The 23170-nt window shown below is 41.7% G+C and overlaps 1 protein-coding gene across 1 annotated transcript in view; it reads right to left on the reverse strand.

The window, feature by feature from the left end:
• Nucleotides 1-316: 316 nt before the first annotated feature.
• The window catches only part of tspan4a (tetraspanin 4a), a 132153-nt gene continuing 109299 nt past the window's right edge, over nt 317-23170 (reverse strand). Inside the window, exons 4-7 of the mRNA XM_034221046.1 lie at nt 22335-22436; nt 19958-20089; nt 2925-3008; nt 317-855 (exon numbers count right to left, since the gene is read on the reverse strand). Coding sequence (XP_034076937.1) covers nt 787-855; nt 2925-3008; nt 19958-20089; nt 22335-22436 — 387 coding nt within the window. The 3' untranslated portion in view covers nt 317-786. The remainder of the gene's footprint in view (nt 856-2924; nt 3009-19957; nt 20090-22334; nt 22437-23170) is intronic.

Below are 23170 nucleotides of genomic sequence, written 5' to 3' on the forward strand. Positions count from 1 at the left end.
AGAGTATTTTTTCATTGTAGACTGTGTTATTCTTGTGTCCTATATAAATCCACTCAGTGAAAAAGCCACATAGGGCAGAGAGTCACAAAGCAGTTCCCTTTCCCTTTTAGATTTATCTAATTAATTCCTGTTTAGTTAAGTGCTTCCTCATCTTTTTAATGACTCCAGAATGTCTAGGCTGAGGCAATATATAAATAATTTGAAATGCCAGCTACCGTAGAATTTCCTGTGTTCGTCATCGAGGGTTTTAGGGCATGAATACAGCAGGATTACACGTGAAACCCTTCCTGTTGAGGAATGACAAGATGACGCATGCTGTTTAGTGGAGCCAGAACATTTAATACACCATCGCAGGAGACATGCACTTGCAGCACTTCACTCAGTCCCCAACTGTAGCTCTCATTTTGAAAACACATACAAACCATAAAATAATTTAGAACAAAACACTTATTAAAAAAAAGGAGGGTTACATTTTTTATACATGTTCATATTACTGCTTCATAAAATGTATCACAAAAATTAGCTTTTTGACACAGAGCAAACCATAGGAACCGACTCAGATAAAACACTGACACTGTGCGTCTTGATAGTTAGCAGAAAAACTGTGAAGTGGTGACACCCGAGAGGGAATGTCACAGAGAGACAAGGGAAGAAGAGTCTTTCGAGGGAGGAGGAAGAGGAGGAGGAGGAGGAGGAGGAGGAGGAGGAGGAGGAGGAGGTCTATATTTGTCCCTCTCTGATGAGAAACAATCCAAGTGTGCTGAAGAGCGAGGGATGGGTCGATCGCTAGGCGTAGAAGGTCTCTACTTTCACTGCCTGGCAGAACATCGTCATGGAGAAGACCAGGCCCAGGATCTGCACAAACACAAATCACCCATTAAAACCTGGTGTTAATGGCTTCAGATGTGTAGTCAGTGAAATGTTAGGCATAATACATGTTTTTACAATAAACTTCAAAAACATTTTACCCATATCTAAAATCTCATTACATTTATTTCTTGAATGATAAAAAGAAAAGCATCCGCAACAGCATCCAATCTGTGCAATATTCATTTCGTTTATCACACCGATTGGAGTTGGGGGACACACTTCTGTTTTTTCTTCTCTGTTTTCCTCTATCTCAGTGAAATACACAAATTTTCAATTTGAATGCCACTCTGTTCTTACTACTTTTTCTTATTTTTTACCAGATGACTATCTAAATGCAAAGTAAGTCAACATTTGTGTTGAACAAAATATAGATTTGAAAGTTTTACAGTCATTTTCACTGTTGACATCAGATGGCCCATTTCCTACGTTTTTTTAGTTCATCATTAACTAAATGTGCGCAAAAAAGAATAGGCACCACAAAAGATAACAAATACACATAAACATCCAAACATAACATTAGTTATAAGAGCAATAATATATTGAAAACAAAATGTTTCTGCACATAACTATGCAGTATGTACGGAGAGTGTGAGAATGCATCCCCATTAAGCTGGTGACATTTGAGCATCTTGTATCTCCTGCGTCAGTCTTCCAATGAAACTAAAACTGCATTTTCTCACCCCAAAAATAAGCATAACAAAAATGGCCTCCACAGTGTACATCCTAACATCTCCTCCCCAACATTCCAGCTTATGTTTCGATCGGGTAAACTGAAGAGCTTAGCAAAAACTGTGAGAAAAAAAACTGCTTTGTGTGCCGGGGAAGGGTTTAGAGGACAACTTTAAGTCCCCTCCAACTTTATCTGCAATCATTCATTTGAAATGTCAATAGAGCCAATACACAGCTGTGGTATTAAAGTAACACGACCAAATCATTGTATCTGGGCCGCCTGTTGTGCAGTAGAACAAAATGTTAGAGAAAAACAAGAACAGATTTACTCTTTTGTGTTTGTTTAAGTGTTTAACTGTTCATTGAGAAAAACAGTATGGAAACACATTTACTGTATTTGTAGACACAAATAATTTTCATGCATCAATACTGTTTTAAAATTCAGATGGCTTAATGTAGAAGTAGTCTGAGTATGTGTTTCCGTTGATGGATGAAATAAGGTGCTCTCGCATTCATATGAACCATGTCCATGTGTTACAAATCATGGATGTAACGGCTGTAAACTATCTAAAAAAAAACCTATCCCTTTTTTCCATTTCTATATAAACATATTGTGACATTTATTTTAAATCTGTATTGGACGACTTTGAAAATGCTGTGCTCTACCAAAACTCCTTAATGCAAAACACACAATTAATAATAATCAAAGCTAATGAATGATGCTAAGTGTAACGTAACAATGGTAAAAACAGAAAGACATGACTGTGAGTAATGACTGTTATCAGTTCCTCTAAAGTTGGCTAACATTGAACATCATGAACTACTAGTCAGATCTGATGAGGTAGCAGGTCTGCAGCAGCTGAAGATGATTTCGTAGAGTTACATTAACACGTTTGCTTTTCTTTCCTGTACTTAAAGCATACTTGAGTCAGCCGGCAAACATCTCAGATATTGGGGTGAAGTGGCAAAGATTGTTTCTTTTTCTCATTTTCCTTTTGCTGTACAGATTTTGAAGAAGGGCACAGAGGATCTAACCGTTGACTGAAAAGGAGCCTGCAGCCTCACAGGATCCTCTTGTGATTGATGCTTTGAAGAACAGAGTATTTCTCCTCACAGCTTGTGTAAACGCATCACGTACCACTTGGCTGAAAGGAGAAATACAGTTTTCTTACGGAAAGTCAAATCCTCCTATGTGGTCCACAGCGGAAACACAAGAGGCTTACTAGTCCAGATAAATCCTCTGTTCAGCTTTTAATGCAGAGGACGTTGCGACTATTAGGTTTATTCATCACAAAGAAAAAGCCTCTGTCTCAGGCTGCAGATAGCAAGCACCCAGTTAATGATTGCTGAAAAAATAACTAGCGCAACTTAAAAGTTGTAATTACCTGAGTAAGTGCTGTGCATAGAGCAAAGATCCAAAGAGCCACCAGGTTCTCATTAAGCCAGTCCTTTACCCTCTCGTAGCACGGCTGTGGAGACAAATACAAACAGCATTAGCACAAAAAAAACCAACCACAAAATGTAAGCATTTAGATATTCAGAGCTATATGATACATTACAGCAATTATTCTCCTACTTTAGCTGTGTTATTAAATGTTCTTGGGCTAAAATATTCCCAGTAGCAACACCTTTATCTTCCTTCTCCTCCTCTGACCTAATATTCTTTGGGTAAACTTTCTAATTCTCAAGCAACTCTCCACTGTCCTTGTTTCCCCTGCACACAGGAGTAATGTGGATAGAGGAGCAGCCATCCACCATAGATGTCATTTAGACATGGGAATAGGCTGAATTTTTCATGTCTGGCATTGCTTGAATGCATCTTGAAGGCAGCTTGACAAAAAACACTTTCATTGCTTCACCTTTTCTTTTGTCATAACCTAGAATATATTTCAAAATCACTTTTCAAGCTCTGGGAAAATGTCCTCGAGCAGTATAGGGTCCCAAAAAAGAAGAAAGGAAAGATAACTATCATTAATAGAGAAAATAGCGAAAGGCCCTTCTGGGTCAGGGATGTGAGCAAGTAATGAGAAGGGAATGAATGCTGAAAGAAAAGAAAGCTTTCTAAGAACAGTTGAAGGTGACATTAAAGCAGATGGGAGGGACAATTGCCAGATGGCTCCTTCACCTCTTCAGAAGACATTTAAAAGATGTGTGTGCCACACTGTGTGTTTGATTATGTAACATTAGAGCAAAGACTGTCTGACATACTGTAAAAAAGGAAAAAGGTGCTATCATAACAGTCTACCACCGCTGCTCTAAATTAATTATTCAATTTCTGCAGACATGCCTTCCCGATTGTGCTTGTTAAAAACCTCCTTACATCAAGAAGCTGAGTCAGAAAGGTGAAACCGAACCACTACTCTACATTTCACTGCTGCATGAGACTCAGGGAAGAACAAAATATATGTTTTCCATAACACAAGGGAATAATTCTCTGCTGGATCAATATGGAAAGTCTTGCAGTCAGCCAAAATGTGTTGAGATTCAGTGTTATTTATTAAACCGCAGCTAAACTGCAACCTGGACCACAGCGCTGCAACCTGAAAATAATAAATAAATATTTGTATTGTACGCCGGTCCACTGCAGACTCCTATGAAACCATAAAAACATAACAAGTGTACCTGAACCTGCTGGACCAATCCCGCACAGGGAGTGTTTTGAAAAGTAGCGACGTTAACTTTAAAACTCTGGATTACAGCTCCAGTGGGGGGCTCTCGGTGGTCCGTGCTGACACAGGCAGTCTCTATCCCGGTTCTTTATGTGATTTCTCATCAGCACTCCCTTGCCTGGACTTGCTGCACCTCCCTCTCTGTCCTCCTCCTCTCTGATAAGAAGATTGTTCCTGCTCTGCGTAGGAGGCTCACTTTAAAGCTCGGAAAAACTCAGTAGGTGTATCATTGAGCTTAAATTATTTTGTGACACAGGACCGTAACAATTATCATTAATAATATAAACCATGCCTCTCAAACATCCCTAATCGCTGTTATATTGGAAAATAAGGTTTATTTAGGCTCAGAAAACGAACTGGTTAGAGTTAATGACAGTTCAAGGTCATGGTTACAGAGTAACAAAAGGTAGGTTCACTTTCTCAAACAAATGTGAGATGTCTTCCAGTCACAACTCTTTTGGTTCAAGTTGCCCCTTTGTTTCCTGAGTGTGGCTTGGTATCTAAGTTAGTGAAACAACCCAGTACCTATTATCAATGACGTTTGTCCAGTCAACATTAGAACGTTTTTCAAACTAAAGTCTAGAAAAAACACCCCTATTTCTATTTAGAGTTTTGCACAAAGCCAATCACTGCAAGTGCTATTTGATTGCAGCTTGGTTGCTTCACTTTTGCAGCAGCTGCAACCCCTGGTCTGTAGGAAAAAAGTTCAATCAGTTTCAAGTACTCTCTCTCTATCAGTATCACTTTGATAGGACTAGTACCGTGCTGTCATTACAATTGTATTAACAGAGAGAAGCACGATGATGTTTCAGTATAGAGCTGGAGTGGAGGGCAGATAATTATATAGAACTTAGACTCACAAGCTTCAGTTTGAGTTTAGTTCAAATATGTAATTTTGCACAGAATAAGGTCTCACTCTTTCTTGCAGGAATTCAGCATGAGGAGCAATGATATCAAGCTAAAGACTCAAAAGAAAAGCTTAACATATCGTTAATCAAAAATCCACATTTTTGAGTGAGTAAAATACATGTCACATGCCGAAGTATTTTGAATAGTTTAATTGGACGGTTTCTATACTTTTAAGGGCTGATTTTATTGTGTTGCGATGCATTGTGGGTTTTTTAACTGGTTTTACTTCCTGTTGCATGCTTTTATTTGGAAAGGTTTAGACTTTGATTTAAACCCCTGTACTTCCGCAGTGCTTATTGACACTGACATGTCACAATTAAAAGCACCTGGAGTCAATTTGCAGGTAACAGCCCTGCCGATACAAGAAGAAGAGCAGCAGGAAGACATACTGGGAGAGACCGAGGACCGAGGACAGAGGACAGAGGACCGAGGACAGAGTGGGAGAGTGGGACAGAACCAACCAAGAAGTGCAAGCAGCAATAAGAGAGACCACAGCAGTCCAGGGCGGAGACATTTTGTGAGAAGCTGAACACTCTCAAGCAAAAGAACTGATTGATTGTATAAGTATGGTGACTGCTGCTTGTCTGCATTTGAACAACCAATGCTGTTATTTGTATGGCAATTGAACTCTCAATGTTCAAAACCCCCACGTTATCTATCTACAGAGGACACTTTGCTGCTTTTAAACTATGAATGTATCTGTGTGTGCATCAAACCAACATGTGTGTATATTTGTATTTGCTATCAATCAGAGCATACTTTCTTGTTTTCACAAATACCTGGCTGACTAGACCTTACACCAAGGATCCAGCTTTATTCCACTCCAGTGTGTAACTGCCATTACACATGGTTGTGTACTGTAAGTGGCCTTGCTCCATTCATGTTTAACACACTTAAGAGTTACAATAAGTACTTGAAAATGGAAAAGGAAAGATATGGATATAAAAATAAATCGGTTGTATTGAGAGAACTGTAATGGTTCAATGTAAACTGAATGAGTTCTTTATCGGCGGGGCCAGCATTAATAAAACCACCAGATTAATTTGTCTTTCAGAAGGGCTGGTGGGATTCAGAGGTCTGTACGTGAAGGCCAACAAGCTGTCACCTGAAGGACATGCATCATTTAGAAAGATTTGTAACTGGGTTAATGCAGAATGGGGTATCAGGGAAGGTATAAGAAAAGCATTTTCAAAGGTTATGGCTTTCCTTTCTAAAATCGAAATAGCTGAAGTTTGGCCTTTCCCTCTGCTGAGTGGACAAATTAAATAAAGCTGCAAACAATTGGAGTAAAGGGTTTGCATTTAAGGATGAAAGGCTGTCTACTCCCACCTGTGACCATGGTGGCTTTTCGTGTCATCTGCCATTTGCAAGGGTGACGAGGTTTACTAAAGATTTATTTCAGTAACTAAACTAAAGAATGAGATGGTTTGAAAGAGGTTCTCTGGCTGACTGCAGAACATACACAAGGCAGCCTTTCGGAGTTTGATAACATTATATTCCACTGCATGATGATAAAAGCTCCACATAAGGTTCATTAAGTAGTGCCTGGAACTTTCATCAGCAGAATTTGCTTTGTCATCATACCAACTTAGGTACTTTCTCCTCTCAATAACAATTTTTTTTAAAGCATTGAATAGTTTCCCATGACAACTAGAGGCCTCCCTTTGCAGATGAAGGTCGTGTGATATGGTGAAAAGTCTCCGAACAGCTACTTAAGAGACCATGTACCTCAAATTGCGTGATTTGGGATATTGTAAATACTCTTAGAATGAAATTTGTTTTTACATGAAATGTATTTCATTTTTTAAAGAGATATGTGACAGACAGATCTAATGTGGAGCTCAACCAACCGTGACTCTTTCTTCAGACGACATCTGGCCCACTTGATATGATTTTTGAAATAACCCGTTTTCCATTTTGTTGCATCGACTCAATAACATCTGAAGCTACGCTTAAATCATTGCCATGTTCATCATCTTCACTCATTATGATTAACAGGGCCTGTTGTATGGATGACTCGGCTGTTAATTGGCCTCCGTTTGTTAATGATGACAATGCGTTGACTTCAAACTTATTTTGAACTTCCCTGACATCACTGCTGATTGTGACACATTATCTTTCATACTGATCCTCCAAATAATAGTGCAATAATCAGCTTTTGCAGTTAGCAGAGCTGAACAGCAGCTGTTGTGTAGGTTTGCTGCTTTTCTGTTCTTTTCATTTTGTCTTTCTTAAGTGAACTGAATAAGTTATGAGCATTTAGATGTAAACAAGCAAAGATAGTGTTTCTTCCTTTTATAGCTACGAGACTTCTCAGGTAACGCGGGTTTAAAGATAAACTACCTTTTGTTTTATTTAGTTTAGGAAATGTTTTTTTTCCGAAAATGTGTAATGCAGTATGTGCTATTGAAGCATTAACCTGGTTCTTCTGTGTTGTTTACAAACTGACACATGTATGTCCATGTAGAAATAAATTACTTTATCAGAGATACTCTAACCAATAACTTTAGAGACTAATCTTGTTCAACCAAAATACTCTACAGTTCTCCTCACCTCTTGTGTTCCTTTACATAAAGTGATGGTACTGTCTTTAAGCTAATTGCTTTCATATTTTACAGCCTGCAACTTTACAGTTTGGGCTCATTAAGCACTTCTGTTAACCTTGTTTCCATCTGCATCAGGCAGCTGTGTTCAGTCAAAAAGCTGGAGCATTCAGTCACTAAAGAGCCAGATATTTTATCTCAGAAGTTGGCCGTGATCAGCCAAAAGATAAAAGCAGGCTGAATATTAGCTAGCATTTGCCAGGTAGCCTGAAACACTTCAAACAAATGCAAATGTTTCTCCGTATTTGCTGGATATGTAAATAAGCAAATGTTCACTAAAACGTTGATATTAACTTTCCAAAATGATCAAATGTCAATGTTGTGTTTACAGCTTGTTGGGCTGCCTTCATTTTAATGCACGTTGAAACATTTTTGTATTGACTGATAATCGAGCCATCAAGTACATATGCTTTCTACTTCTCTAATTAAAAGGCGGATACAATATCCCAATTAAGAAAAGCTTAACTACATTTGCATCTAAGATTAGATTTTCTGAGCCGTATGGTCAGGTGGGACCAATAAATCAAGAGGACCTAAAATCAAACCCTGAGGGATCTCACAGGAAACAGTGGATTTAAGATGGGAATTAAAACAGACAGAGAGCCTTTGGATACATCGGTTGAAGCCTGCAGTCAACGTCAGAAACACCTGCTAAGAATAGGTTGGTCTGCTGTGTCAAAGGATGTGTATACATCTACAGTAGAAGGAGTTCACAATTTGATGCATCAGCTGCCAAAAAGGACCATTAGTCAAGAGGCCTGTTTCTGTCTGATAGAGCCAGACTTACAGTATGAAACCAGACTGGCATTTGGTACAGTGAGAAAAAAGGAGCATTTGGAAGGATTTTTTTCTAGCTCTAGCTTAATTTAATGACTGAACGCCCGTTGGGTCTAGTTGTGTTAATGACAACTTTATGGGAAGAGTGTCGAGAGAGCAGGTGATTGCTTTCACGTGAGACACAATATGCTTCAGTTCAGGAAAGCAACTGCAATAAAAGATTTCAGCGCAGCAGAGTATCTCAGGTCAAAATAAGGCGGAGTAATTAATGGTCTGAATGAATGTGTTATTAATACCAGCTGTCCCCACTACATATTATCTCGACACACTCAATTAACCTGTTAAGCCCGAAGGTCCCCGCCGGCGGGGACCCTGTTTTTTTTTTCATGACACTGTGTCTCTCTCAGGGCATCTTAATATTTAAAAACCTATTAATGTGTTATACCAGATTAACGAGAAGAATCTCAGCTAACTGACGATACGAACCATTTTTACCGAAACAAAACACAAGTCTCACAAGAAGCGTTAGCATTAGCACTTAGCTAAAACGGGCAGATGCTACTTCCGGTGCCTAACTAGCAAAAACGATCTTTAAACTAATATTTTCTGCACAAACTACATATCATCTGAAAGCTGATACTCCGCAGATTATTTTTTTATAAGTATCATCACTGTAGGATACAAACTCACTGAGCTAGCAGCCAGAACAGTTTTCAAAACCATAACAATAATTATGTCTTACCGTTGCTGTTTTGTGATCAAAGCTCTTGTTCAAGGGAATACAAACGCTGTTTAAGGTTAATCCAATGTCTCTTAGTCACTTTAGAATTGTTCCTGATAATCTATCATTACATTCATGGCAGCAGAGTAGGTATAAAGTTTCGCAGTCCCGAGCTAATGCTGTCTCACGTGCTGTTTACGCAAACCTCTCTCTACTTGACCTAAGTGTTTAGCGGGACTTACTAACTGTCACTCGATTCTATTGGCTCTAACGGTTCAGAAAAGGTGTCAATCACCCAAATCGACCAATGGGTTCCAAAGATATGATCCTGCGTAGTATAAACTACGCCCGCTCCGGCTCCATTACGCATTACGCTGCCAGGAGGGAGAGCTTCACCACCGAGCAGGTGCTAGAGATGCTAGCTGACGATAGCGGGGCTATGATCATACCAGATGACTCTTCGTCGGATGATGAAGATCTCCTCCAGCCAGACCTGGATCCGGACAGTAGTGACTCGGATGTTAAACTTCCACCACGGGAAAGGTATGTAATCTCTCTGTTTTTATATATTACTTATGTGTTTGGTGGAACTGCGTCACAGTGCTAGCTTAGCCAAGAAGCTACAGGAATGATTAGGCAAAATGCTAAATAGTGTTACTTTTTGGAGTTACATTTTCTAAATGAATGGCCAGTGAATGAATATACATGTGTTTACTTATTTATTTGGTGTAATATTATTCATTTATAGTCCAATATTATCCTATAAGTATAAGCCAGTGAATTAATCTAATCTTTGTTTTTCCACATTTGTTAGATGAGGAGTGACCCCAGCAGGACAAAGCCACACACCCAGAAGACTTTCAGTGAAGCAGCTTGCTGCAGAATTGTTGGAGTTTGCTGAAGGCCCTGCTGAAGGCCCTGCTGAAGGCCCTGCTGAAGGCCCTGCTGAAGGCCCTGCTGAAGGCCCTGCTGAAGGCCCTGCTGAAGGCCCTGCACCTCCACCACCCCCTCCTCCACCACTCACATGCATGCCCGAGTATTATGGTGAAGATGCCACCAAGGTCAGGAAGAACTGCAGGAGGTGCCTAGATACTGGACTCAAAAGGGTGAAGACACCTGTGTACTGCAGGAAGTGCCAGGTCCCTCTGTGCTTCACTGTTGTGACGACCCCTGCCTCATTATCTCTGGTGGTGGGTATGCGTGTGTGTGGTCCTTTAATGACTCTCCCTCTGTGTGTGCTCACGGAATTGAGGACACCTGGCGGCTGGAGCTAGCCGGATAAAGGACTGGACCGGATCTCGCTCTCTCTCTCTCTCGCTCTCTCGCTCTCTCTCTCTCTCTCTCTCTCTCTCTCTCTCTCTCTCTCTCTCTCTCTCTATCTCTCTCTCTCTCTCTATCTCCTGGCAGGAGGACGCAACGTGAAGAGCAGTCACGACCAGCTGACCTCTTGTTTCGCCTGTTTGTGTCCTTCAGCAGCAGCCAAATAAACTATTTTTTTTCTATTCACGCTTCTCGTTTCTGTCGCGCGTTTGTTGTGGCTGAGAGCCAAGCCATGACAGCTGGGGGCTCGTCCATTCCGGTAAGGTAAGCTGGTGTTGGGAGTTAGTTCATTATTTGTGCGGAGTTTCCCCTGGTAGGTTATAGCGACGGTTCCCTTGGGATCGTTGGGCAGGGTGTTTAATGTTGTGGTGAAATTGGCTGAAGCCTCGGCTTGGGGGCATGGCCGTGGTCGCAGTATTGTTGCTAGCTTGCTAGTCGCTTTGCTGGGCCAGCGGTCTCCAGTGCATAAGTACCTGCCGCAAGTAACTACATGAAGACTAGGGAGGAGATTAGTTAGTGGGTGCCGCAGTTAGTGGGGGAACTCCAATCATTTATTTTTGCTTTTCGTCTCAGTATAAGCTTCGGTGTTGTGTGATAGTATGGCGGATGTAGACGCATTTATCAGGGCTCCATCTCAGGAAGCCCTTGACAATGTCTCAATGAAGCAGCTGCTCGTTATTGCTGAACATTTCTCGGTGGAAATCGTCGGCGATAAGAGGCTAAAAAGCACTATAAAAGACTCTATTGTGTCGGCATTAGGTGAAACGGGAGTGTTTCCGGCAGAGAAAAGAGGTGTGTTGTTAAAACCACTGTTGCAGGCTAGTTCACTGTCCTTTGAGCAGCAGAAGGAGATGTTATTGTTGCAGCTGAATCATGACAAAATGAGGCATGAGATGGAGGTTGAAAAGGAAATTGCAGTGGAGCGGATGCGGCAGGAGACTGAGAAAGCCAAACTGGATATGGAAGGACAACGTCTTTCTATGGTCAGAGATGGTGCGGCGTTGGGTGAGCGGCACGGTGAACAGGTGCCCAGGTCCCATCATCGGTTCGATGCTAACAACTTGCGCTTGTTACCGCAATTTAATGAAAGTGATCCTGACAATTTTTTTTTGCTTTTTGAACGGGTAGCTAAGGCTAGGGATTGGCTAGATGCAGACTGTGCCCTGATGCTTCAGTGTGTGCTCACAGGAAGAGCACAGTCTGCATATTCCGCGTTATGTCTGGAGGATAGCTCTAGCTATATGTTAAAATAAAATTGGCGGTGCTTAGAGCATATGAACTCGTTCCTGAGGCTTATCGACAGCGTTTTAGGTCCTTGGAGAAAAAACAGGGTCAAACATATGTGGAAATGGCGAGGGATTTGTCGGTTCATTTTAAACGTTGGTTAGCTGCTCTGGACATCACTTCTTTTGACAATTTGGGTGAACTCATGATTTTGGAACAGTTCAAAAACATTCTTCCTGACAACATTGCTACTTATATAATAGAACACAGGGTTACTTCGGTGTCCGAAGCTGCGGTGGCAGCGGATGAGTTTGTGTTACTTCATAAGGGCAGGTTCGGAGGGCGCGCTGGAGCTCTACCCGTTTTTGAAGGAAGTAGAAGGGCTGTTGATGTTGGTTCATTGGGGATGGATCCAAAGAAAGTGGCTTGGGAAAAATCTGAGGATACTTGTAACTATTGTCATGAGAAAGGCCATTGGAAACCAGAATGTCCGGCGCTTAGAGCAAAATCAAAGGGAGGAAGATTTGTGGGTAAACCAGTTGCATTAGCTGTTTCTGTGAAAAGCTGCTGTGTTAACGAGGTGCTTACGGACCACTTATGGGGATCAGAGGTTTTGGCGTCCTATGATCCTATTATAAGAGAGGGCTTGGTGTCATTGGTAGGTAGAAATGTCAGAGTTCCAATTAAGATTTTGAGGGATACCGGTGCATTTGACTCCTTTATCGTTGACTCTGTTCTGCCTTTGTCTGAGGAAAGTGACACTGGTGACACGGTTCGGAGTCGGGGGATGGGATTAACGGTTTTCCCTGTTCCTGTTCATAAGATGTATCTTGACTGTGACCTTGTTAAAGGGGAGGTAGCTATTGGTGTACGCCCAGCTTTTCCAATCAAGGGGATACATTTCATTCTGGGTAACGGTTTGGCAAGTGGTAGAGTCTGGGCTGATGTTCCCTCTGTGTTGTTAGTCACTGGTGGTCTGATTGAGTCAGGATCTGAGAAGTGCTCTACAGTGATGCCAGACGTCACGGCCTCATGTGTGATCACACGTGCTAGGGCCAAAAGGGATCATGACTTGCTACCAGATGGAAAGTCAACTGACACAGTGGAGGTTCCATCTTTGTCTGAGTTTTCAGTATTACTTACACACCATGAGGTGGGAGAGGAGCAACGTCAGGATTCTTCGTTGAAAGACCTTTTTGACTGTGTTGCACCAGTTGCACAGGGGGAAAACACTTCAAGTGGATACATGTTGCATAATGACTTGTTGTTTAGAAGATGGGTTCCTGTGGCTGTTGATGGTGGGGGAACTGAGGTTTTCCAGCTGGTGGTGCCAACTAAGTTTCGTCCTCTGGTCCTGAAAGTCGCACATGATGAGTGTGGACACTTTGGGGTTCGGAAAACATATTTGAACATCCTGAGACACTACTTTTGGCCACGTCTAAAGAGAGATGTGTCGCAGTATATTAGAACATGTCATGTGTGTCAACTAACAGGGAAACCAAACCAGAAGATCAAACCAGCACCACTACAGCCGATACAAGTGGTAAGTGAACCGTTTACACATCTCATTGTGGATTGTGTGGGCCCTTTACCGTGTTCAAAGTCTGGTTGCAAATATCTGCTGACTGTGATGTGTCAAACCACTAGGTATCCAGCGGCTTATCCTTTGAGGTCGATTACAACTAAGGCTGTGGTTAAGGCTTTGTCACAGTTTATTTCAATATTTGGTATTCCTAAGGTCGTCCAGAGTGATCAAGGCTCCAATTTTTCATCTCACATGTTTGCTCAGGTGTTGAAGCTTTTGAAGATTAAGAAGAACCAGTCAACAGCTTACCACGCTCAAAGCCAGGGTGCCTTGGAAAGGTTTCACCAGACATTGAAATTCTTGTTACGTGCTTACTGTACTGAGCTAGATGGAGACTGGGAGGAAGGTCTTCCTTGGTTGATGTTGGTTGCAAGGGAGGCGGTACATGAAGGTACGGGGTTTAGCCCTAATGAGTTGGTTTTCGGACATGCTGTACGGGGTCCCTTGGCAGTGCTGAAAGAGGGTTGTGTTGACACTGAGCCACCACGGAGCTTGGTGGATTATGTGAATGGCTTCAGACGTCGTTTGGGTGTTGCTTTGAGTATGGCACAGGAAAAGCTGTCAGTGTCTCAAAGTAACATGAAGAAGTTCTATGACCGTTGTTCGGCACGACAGGAGTTTAATCCAGGTGACCAGGTTCTATCACTTATGCCTATTGTTGGTTCCCCATTTCAGGCTAAGTATTCAGGTCCGTACACTATCATTGAGAAAACTTCTGACCTAAATTATGTTGTGGCAACACCAGAACGAAGGAAGACCAAACGCCTCTGTCATGTTAATCTTCTGAAACCCTACCACAAGCGGGAGGTTAACACAGACACAGAGGTGGAGAAGGATAAAGTGCAGCCGGCTGTGGTGGTGACACATGGTTTGACGCATGAGGGAGATATAGTGCCCGAACCTGATGATAGTTTGCTCTGTGGTCGTTTGAGAAATTCGGAATCGCTAGATAATTTAGACGGGTTGTTGTCTCATTTGGCGGCATCAAGACGTGCGGAATTGTCAGCATTGGTACACAAATATCTGTGTCTGTTTGGAGACACTCCTTCGCAAACTGACTGGGCTGAGCATGATGTTGATGTTGGGGACGCTCAGCCGATTAAGCAACATTTTTATCGCATGCCACCAGTTAAGCGCAGTCGGTTGGATGCAGAGATTAATTACATGGTGGAGAATAAAATTGCTGTCCCATCAGCATCTAGTTAGGCGTCTCCATGTATTTTGGTGCCAAAGCAGGATGGGACACCTAGATTCTGTACTGATCTAAGAAAAGTGAATGCGGTGACAAAATCAGACTCTTTTCCTTTGCCACGGATGGATGACTGTATAGATCAGGTGGGGTCTGCAAAGTATGTTAGCAAATTTGATTTGCTTAAAGGGTATTGGCAGGTCCCCTTGTCTAAGCGGGCACAGGAAATAGCAGCATTTATCACACCATCTGGACTTTATTCATATAAGGTAATGCTGTTTGGGTTAAAAAATGCTCCTGCTACATTCCAACGTTTGATGAATCGCGTGGTGTCTGGTTTAGAGGGCTGTACGGTGTATCTAGACGATTTGGTAATTTGCAGTGATACTTGGACTGCTCATGTTCAGCGCATCGAGAGGTTGTTTGAACGGTTGACGGAGGCAATCTGACTATTAATTTGGCCAAATGTGCCTTTGCAAAGGCCACAGTGACATACCTTGGTCATGTGGTGGGTCAGGGTTGTGTGGCTCCAGTTCTGGCCAAGGTCAGGGCAATATCTGAATACCCACAGCCCACAACCAAAAAGGAACTCCAGAGATTTTTGGGTATGGTGGGTTACTACAGGAGGTTCTGTGAACATTTTTCCACTACAGTGTTTCCTCTGACGGAACTTCTTGGGGCTAAGGTAAAATATACTTGGTCGGTCGACTGTCAGAGAGCGTTTGATAGTGTTAAGTCTCTATTGTGCTCCTCTCAGGCGTTAGCGGCTCCATGTTTTGATCGTCCTTTTAGTCTCCAAGTAGATGCAAGCCAGGTGGGAGTCGGTGCGGTTCTGCTCCAGGTTGACAAGGGGGGGGTGGAGAGACCCGTCAGTTTCTTTTCAAAGAAACTTAACAGTTACCGAAGGAATTATTCGGTGATTGAGAAGGAAGCGTTAGCACTCATTTGGGCGTTGCAGCATTTCACTGTATATGTGGGAGCAGGAGGACCAATTTTGGTTTACACAGATCACAATCCCCTGACCGTTTTGCATTCAATGAAGTGTCCCAACCAAAGGCTGACGAGGTGGTCTTTGTTTCTTCAGGCTTACAACCTTGATGTTAGGCACATTAGGGGATCCGACAATGTTATTGCTGACGCGCTGTCACGTGCTCCATGGCACTAAGTAGTTGTTAGTTTGACCTTGATGTGTATATATATGGACCAGAGTCCTGCACGGGTCTGATTTTCAAGACCCGCTCCCGCCCCGCACCCGCGACGTGCAATACCGAACCCGCCCCGCTACCCGCACATATTGCCAATTAGTTCTGCAACCCGACCCGACCCGTCGGCACAAGATCCGCAACCCGACCCGAACCCGCATAGCCTATGAGCAGTGAAAACGTGCAATTATTAACACACGCAGTTTCATATTTGTCTCAGAAAGCGTGGGATGTTGGTTATTTCCTCCATCTAGGATGACACAAAAAGCCTCCCAGACGTTGGATTTCGCTCTTGAGGAAGTGTTATTGAAAATGCTGTATTCTCCGCTAGAGAGCTTCACCTCAGCCATTTCGAATGTGGCGCGCACAGCAGCAGATTGATGTGCTGCAGAGGTTATGATTATACGCGGTCCCGCGGGGGAGAGGTCTGAGGATTTTAAACATTAAACTAATTTATTATTATTTTAATATATTTATTATGCAATACCCGCGACCCGACCCGCATCATCTTTGTTTTACCCAGAACCGAACCCGGAAAAAAGCGTTTGAAAAAATACCACCCGCGAATCACCTTTTTTGCGGGTCACCCGTCGGGTACCCGCGGGTACCCGACCCGATGCAGAACTCTGATATGGACTGTCATACTGTGATAAATCTTTCTCGCTCTGCCCATGTTTTTTAAAGTGCTTCTCAGATACTGGTGTTGCTAAAGGTGTGGCTGGGTGCTGAAGGCGAGGATTGCTGTGTGAAGGTGGTGTATTTCATTGGGGTTCTGGGGGAGGGCCATATGTGTGGTTTTGTTTTCCATTACTTTTTCCTTTGGTTTGGGATGGGGTTGGTGTGTGGTGCCGGTGGCCCTGGGGACACCGACTTTAAGGGGGGGGGGGTGTGACGACCCCTGCCTCACTATCTCTGGTGGTGGGTATGCGTGTGTGTGGCCCTTTAATGACTCTCCCTCTGTGTGTGCTCACGGGAATTGAGGACACCTGGCGGCTGGAGCTAGCCGGATAAAGGACTGGACCGGATCTCGCTCTCTCTCTCTCTCTCTCTGGCAGGAGGACGCAACGTGAAGAGCAGTCACGACCAGCTGACCTCTTGTTTCGCCTGTTTGTGTCCTTCAGCAGCAGCCAAATAAACTATTTTTTTCTATTCACGCTCTCGTTTCTGTCACGCGTTTGTTGTGGCTGAGAGCCAAGCCATGACACTATCAAAAAGAACTGTTTCAGGGAGTGGCACGACCTAAATACTGGAACATTCAGGTAGGTATAACGTTTTGCGAGTGTTTATTTAAAAAAAAATACTTGTTGTTTTTATATACCTAGTGTGATTTTATTGTATAGTACGTTGGTAAAATGTTTGTTTTTACATGCCTATAGTGTGTTGGTAAAATGTTTGAAATAAATCTGCCCCAGTTGGAGTCAAATGTTTTATTGTGCAAGTACACCTACACACAATGACCTACAGTGTAGTTGTATTGTATAGTGCGTTGGTACAGTTACATACCCACACAGCTACACTTACACACCTACACATACCCACACAGCACTTACACATACACACCTACACATACACACACACACACCTACACACACAAAAATATTTTTGTTTTTGTTTTGGATGGAATGAATACCTATAGTGATGATTCAATGTAATACAATGATTTGTATAGTCTTGTACCTGAAAAAGGTCAAATGGCACTGATGGAACCAAATGTGCCCAAAGCTTATTCCGCCTGGACTTTATTTTCATAAACCTCTCTAAAAAGGTCAAATGTCACTTGTTTTGCCTCAATCTTGATACAGGGTACTTATTATATGTTATACTTTGGATTCCTAAAGCTTTTAGGCTACTAGTACTAACCCATCATTCAAGGTTGGTCTTCACTATAAGTAATGGGTTTTCTTTAGGCGGAGACAGGAATTTAATTTTGTTTGCTATGTTCCATCTGAATTTACTCTGACACAGAAACATCTATATTGATTCTGACACTTCTACATCCAACTCACAGATGTAACCTTGCTTTGATAACAACAATTATTCATATAAACCTTTTAGAAGTGAAGTTATAGTAATTTGTTCTGGGAATGTCATTTTCGAGCCTGAAACCTGAAAAACAGGCTCGGGGTTTAACAGGTTAACTCTCCCGTAACAAATCCTAGTCTTTCTAAATCATGTTACATATTCAGATGAATGTATTTGCATACTTTCTGTAGCAATATTACACAGCATAGTACATCATTTGTTACATATTCATTAAGACAAACTTGCAAAAATTATGTAGCTTGTATTTCTTCCCTGTTGACTGACGCAATTCTCTGCTGCACATCCTGTTTTCACCAGCATTAATAGTCATGCTCACCGCTCTTGCCAATGTTTTTCACATGACACTAATGAGTTTAAACTACATTGCCGACCCTTTTTTCCTCATCTGGTTTGCCATCAGTTATCGTTTTTAAAATGGTCAGGAGACATAGTCTGTGTGGCATTTTAATGGTTTAAAAGATGTGAAAAGAGACCTCGTTTCCACCATCAAGTGTTACGGAATATGCATGAATGTAAAATCTAACTCTACCACTTTATTTAACTCTATTGAGATGCAAGCTATGGTATTGTATATATTACCTTATAATTTATATAAGCCAAAGAATATTACCCAAATTCACACTATATTAAACTTGCTGAAATACTTTCTTTAGTTGTACAAGTACACAACCTGACTATCAACATAGTCAAGCATTGAATTGAATAAATAGCCAGTTTGAGGTTTCCTGTGCATTTAGTCTGTCTGGAAAAATCTTGTTAAATGTAAAACGGAAATGATATAAAGGGAGGAGTATCGCAAACATGTCAGGGATCACAGCGGTGGACTTTTGGTTGACTATAACGCAACATACACTGAGTTATGTGGAAAAGAGACCTTAAAGATATGCATCTCAGGTATAAGACCTTTAAAGCTCAGTTTTTCTTTGTATTTGTGAAGTATTTAACGACATCTAACATGTTTGCCATTTATGGTGAATTTCCACTGCAGCGGGTAGCCCCGTTTAAGCGTCCTTAATCGTCCTCAAGCGGCCAGGCCAGTTTTTGGTGGCCTTTCCATATAGCCTAGTACCGGCTAGCGGGTACTTTTTCCCTCTTTTTCCGGCCCCATAAAATCGTGGTTCTATCAGGCCAGGGCCAGGGCTGAACTATTGACGTCAACACTCTCGACTGCTGATTGGTCAGAGAGAATCGTCACAAGATCGCACGCGAGATCATCCCTAGCGTCGCATATATATCTAGAAGCAAGCTTGCAGCATTTTTATACACAGCATTTTTTGACATTCCTACATCTCATTGGGGATGATCAAATCCAGCGGGAGCTCGACGGAACAACTCGAAATGTGAAAGTGTTCCAGGATGTCTCTGCACAGATGCCCCGCCTACACTGCGTTGCTACCCCAGGTCCTAAACTGTAATGGAAATGTGCCACGGCCTCGGACGACCAGCGAGGCAGCTGAGCGAGGACGCTTAAACGGGGCTACCCCGCTGCAGTGGAAATGTGCCATAAGTAGTGTGGTTGCTTTCTTAAGTTTATGTCACATTCTTCACAGTGAGCCGAAAAACTGATTATATGTCAGATGAACTTTAGTCGCACCAGCAGTCAAGTCCTTCTGGACAAAAGTGATTAATTCAGCTATGAATCCCTCACTATTGGCTTTGCTTAATTGGACAATTTTGGGGCCAAGTTGTTTTTCAATAGAATACTGTTTACTTCAATTTTTTTAAATCTCCTTGGTACCAAAAGAAAAGCAGACATTTTAGGTCATATTAATTATGTTGCCTGAATGATTTGGGATTAAATGAGGAATTAGCCTGCCTTTGGATATTACAAATTTGTATTTAAATTAAATTAGACTAACACTGGGACGACCCCACTCACTTAGTTTTTCTCTTTGTTTTTATTTTCTTCATTTTTTGTTCTGTTCCTGAAATAAATGAAGACTTGGTTCCCTGACACAGGTAGAAACTAACCAGCAAGGATCAACTAAACATTTTGTTAAGTAGGTTGTCAAACTCTAATCAAACTTTGCCTAATAACGGTTGCTTAGTGTGATCTGATACTGCTGGGAAATGTGTTTAGCAAACAAAGATATATACAATCCTGTATAAAATGATTAAAGTTAGTTATGGGTAGCATCTTTTTGAAGCACATGTTGGTTTTGATGGCAGAACTTACCGCTGTCCACCATGTTCCTGGGTTGTCCAGGCCACAGTTGTCGCTGTACTCCAGGCAGCAGGAGTCCGGCACGCGGCTGGCGTTGTAAACCTCAAACCAGTCTGTGTGGTTGGTGACTCCACAGCAGCGAAACTGCATCAGAGAAACACAATGAGTCAGGAGAGTCTGGTCTTTTATCACTGTGACACTAAAATACTAATACATGATTTCTCCACTAATGGAAACTAAATTATTGACCTGAATAGAATATGATTTAGTGGGCAACACAATCATATGTGCTGGGCGTAGAAAACATTTAATCTTTCTGATATTGAGCTGCAACCCCTTTTGGTACAATCCACATCTCATTTGTCTCAGAGCCCTAAAATCATTTTCTAACTCGCCTGTTTCTTGTTATCTACATCTTCCCCCTTTGTGATTGCTATGGATTTTTGATAAGGGATCATGGCTTCCACCACAATTCAATTCATCAGTGTACTCGGTGAACAGATAAAGTGCCCCTAATGTTTTGTGCATTGACTGGACATTATTTCCACACAGGAATAACGTTGCTCGAGCTGCTCCACACGCTGCTCTGTGCACAGAATCAGAGATTGTGTGTTAATTTAAAACTCGCTCATTTAAGAACGGATCAATTCTGCAATTTATCATGAAGTACAGCTCAATTTGGATATCCAGAAAGCATCTGAAGCATAGTTTTAAGTTTGAGTATATAACAAAGGCTTGAAACAACACAGCCGGAATATTCAAGCGTGTTTCACCTTGAAAAGTTTACAACAATTGAGGCAATGTTACCCTTTATAATAATAATAATAATAATCCTTATATTTATTATAGCGCTTTATCAAAGACTCTCAAAGCGCTTTACAAATACACATTACACATGTAATGGTCATTTACTGTGGACAATACCCACAGGAGCAAATTCGGGTGAAGTGTCTTGCCCAAGGACACAACGGCCTGACGCAGTGGGGCGAGAGCGGGTTTCGAACTGGAGTTCCCCAACGCCCCCTTGATCTGATGATCAAACGCACAGACCACTGCGCCACCCGTCCCATGTTTTTACTACTTCTCCTCATGTGTGAAGATTCTCTTCCATTCCATAAGCAGCCATTAATAATATCCAGGGTGAACTTTGCTCCAGGGACATCTGCTGTATAATCTATTCAGTGACTCAGCATGAACAAGGGAAGCCAGGGAGGGAGAAGGGTGACAGAAGGAGAGCTGCCTTTAATGGACTTCCTCTCAGCCAGACTGTATGGAGCCCCATACATTCATACAGGAAGAAAGTGCACATTCATTGTGGCTCATTCCAGCTACATTTCCATGTGTTACTGTGTTACTATCCTGTATGCAGAAAAAAAAACCCTTCTATCTAAAAAAAAGAAACACCCACACATGCCAACATTAGCATATATTATTTGCATAGCAATACATTTCTCTCTAGTCATAATGCCTCTGCAGTCCCTATACGCGCACCCACATGCACAATATGACTTGCAAACACTAAACACGCATGCACACAAACTAGAGCCAAACACTCGGTGATGACTGAGGATGTGCTAATGGAACCAAACTAAAGCACACAGTCTGATGTGAAAAAGTTCTAAAGAGCCCTGAAATCTACAAGTACAATCTATCACTTGATGTCTCCCAGAGGCATTCACCAGCAGCGGCATCCGTCCTCCGCAATCCTTAATTCCAAATCTCTATTCCACACATGACATTGTGAAGAAAATATAAATAAATAATACAAAGGGAAAAGCACATCAAAGTGAGAGCTGGAAACAAAGATTACCTCAGAGAGTCTCCAGTGTTTGCATGAATCTCTCTGGCGGCATTTCACCACAGCATTTAAACCCACAAAGCTAAAAGTGCTTGTTACTGTTGGTTGAGACATTTCATACACTTTTAATGATGCCATTTGGTTTTAGATAGCCAGTATTTTATACCAGCCTTGTTAATGTCCAGATCCCGTTGGCTACAGGAAGGATTGCAGTGTTTTATTACAATTAGATTTGATTGAAATCAAATGGCCCTTCAACATTTGACAACTCCGTTTTAATAAAATGTGTGGAACAAATGGGGAAGCCTTGCCAATAAGTAAGCACTGCAACAATTAATAATATAGTCAAACTGTCATGGAGCTGAGCTTTTGACAAGGCAATTTGCAAGACTTGTTAAATGGCATTGAAGTTCATTTTGAATAGACTGCTTTGTTCTCAATAGATGTTTTTTTAAGAGCTTCATCACCTCAGCAGACTGTGACTGAGAGGAACAAAATGTATTAAAACGTCTGGGCTTTGTGTGATAAATAACTCAGAACTTGTGCTTTATATCAGCCCTGCCCGTCCCCTCCAGTGGCCCCACAACTTACATCAGTTTGTACTATCATCCAGGCGTTGGTCAGACCCACGTTTCCCTCCGTGCCGAAGAGCTGCAGGCCCTTCTTCAGATCCCTTTGGGCGTAGTGATCAATCTGATAAGACAGGGAAGGAAAAATGGCTGTGTCAATCACTGTAATTTAACACATTTAATTTCTACATGTGTGAGTTTGAGTTTTCAGGGAACAAATGAACTCAAAAGCTAACAAATAACCCACAAATATTCCCAGTTCTCCTCTAAAACAGCAGTGCAATCTGATACAAAGTAATGGGTTTTTTAATATAATTCTTATCCAATTATTATTACAAAAGCATTGTTAATCATTTATTTATGGTAGACCAGGGCTTCACATTATAAACATGAATATAATATAAATAAATAACATTGATCTTCTTTTTTCTCCAACAGGGCAGGCCATTTGTCTTGGTCTCACAAACAATAACACAATACAAGGAAAACACTAAACTCAATATAAAACACACATTACAAATACAGCATACCATGGGTTAATAAAACATATTGAAATATCTCGGCATGGGAATACTTTGGTGCTGTTGGTTTATTGTATTGATTGCACACACAAAGGCTCCCTTTATCTGTATTTGTGTTTGCCCACTTTCTTGTCTTGCATTGGGCATTTAGTGACATTAAAAACAGACACGTTGATTCCTGACTGCCTGCAGTTTCTCCTGCCAAGCACCAGAGGTGGAGGAAGTACTCAGATCTTTTACTTATAACAAAAATATCATAGTGTATTACAATTCTGATACAAAAACCCTTGAAGCTAATCCTACTAAATTATATAAATAAACATCCAAAGATAAATAT

This window comes from Gymnodraco acuticeps, unplaced genomic scaffold (assembly GCF_902827175.1).
Source record: "Gymnodraco acuticeps unplaced genomic scaffold, fGymAcu1.1, whole genome shotgun sequence".
In the NCBI taxonomy this organism is placed as follows: Eukaryota; Metazoa; Chordata; class Actinopteri; order Perciformes; family Bathydraconidae; genus Gymnodraco; species Gymnodraco acuticeps.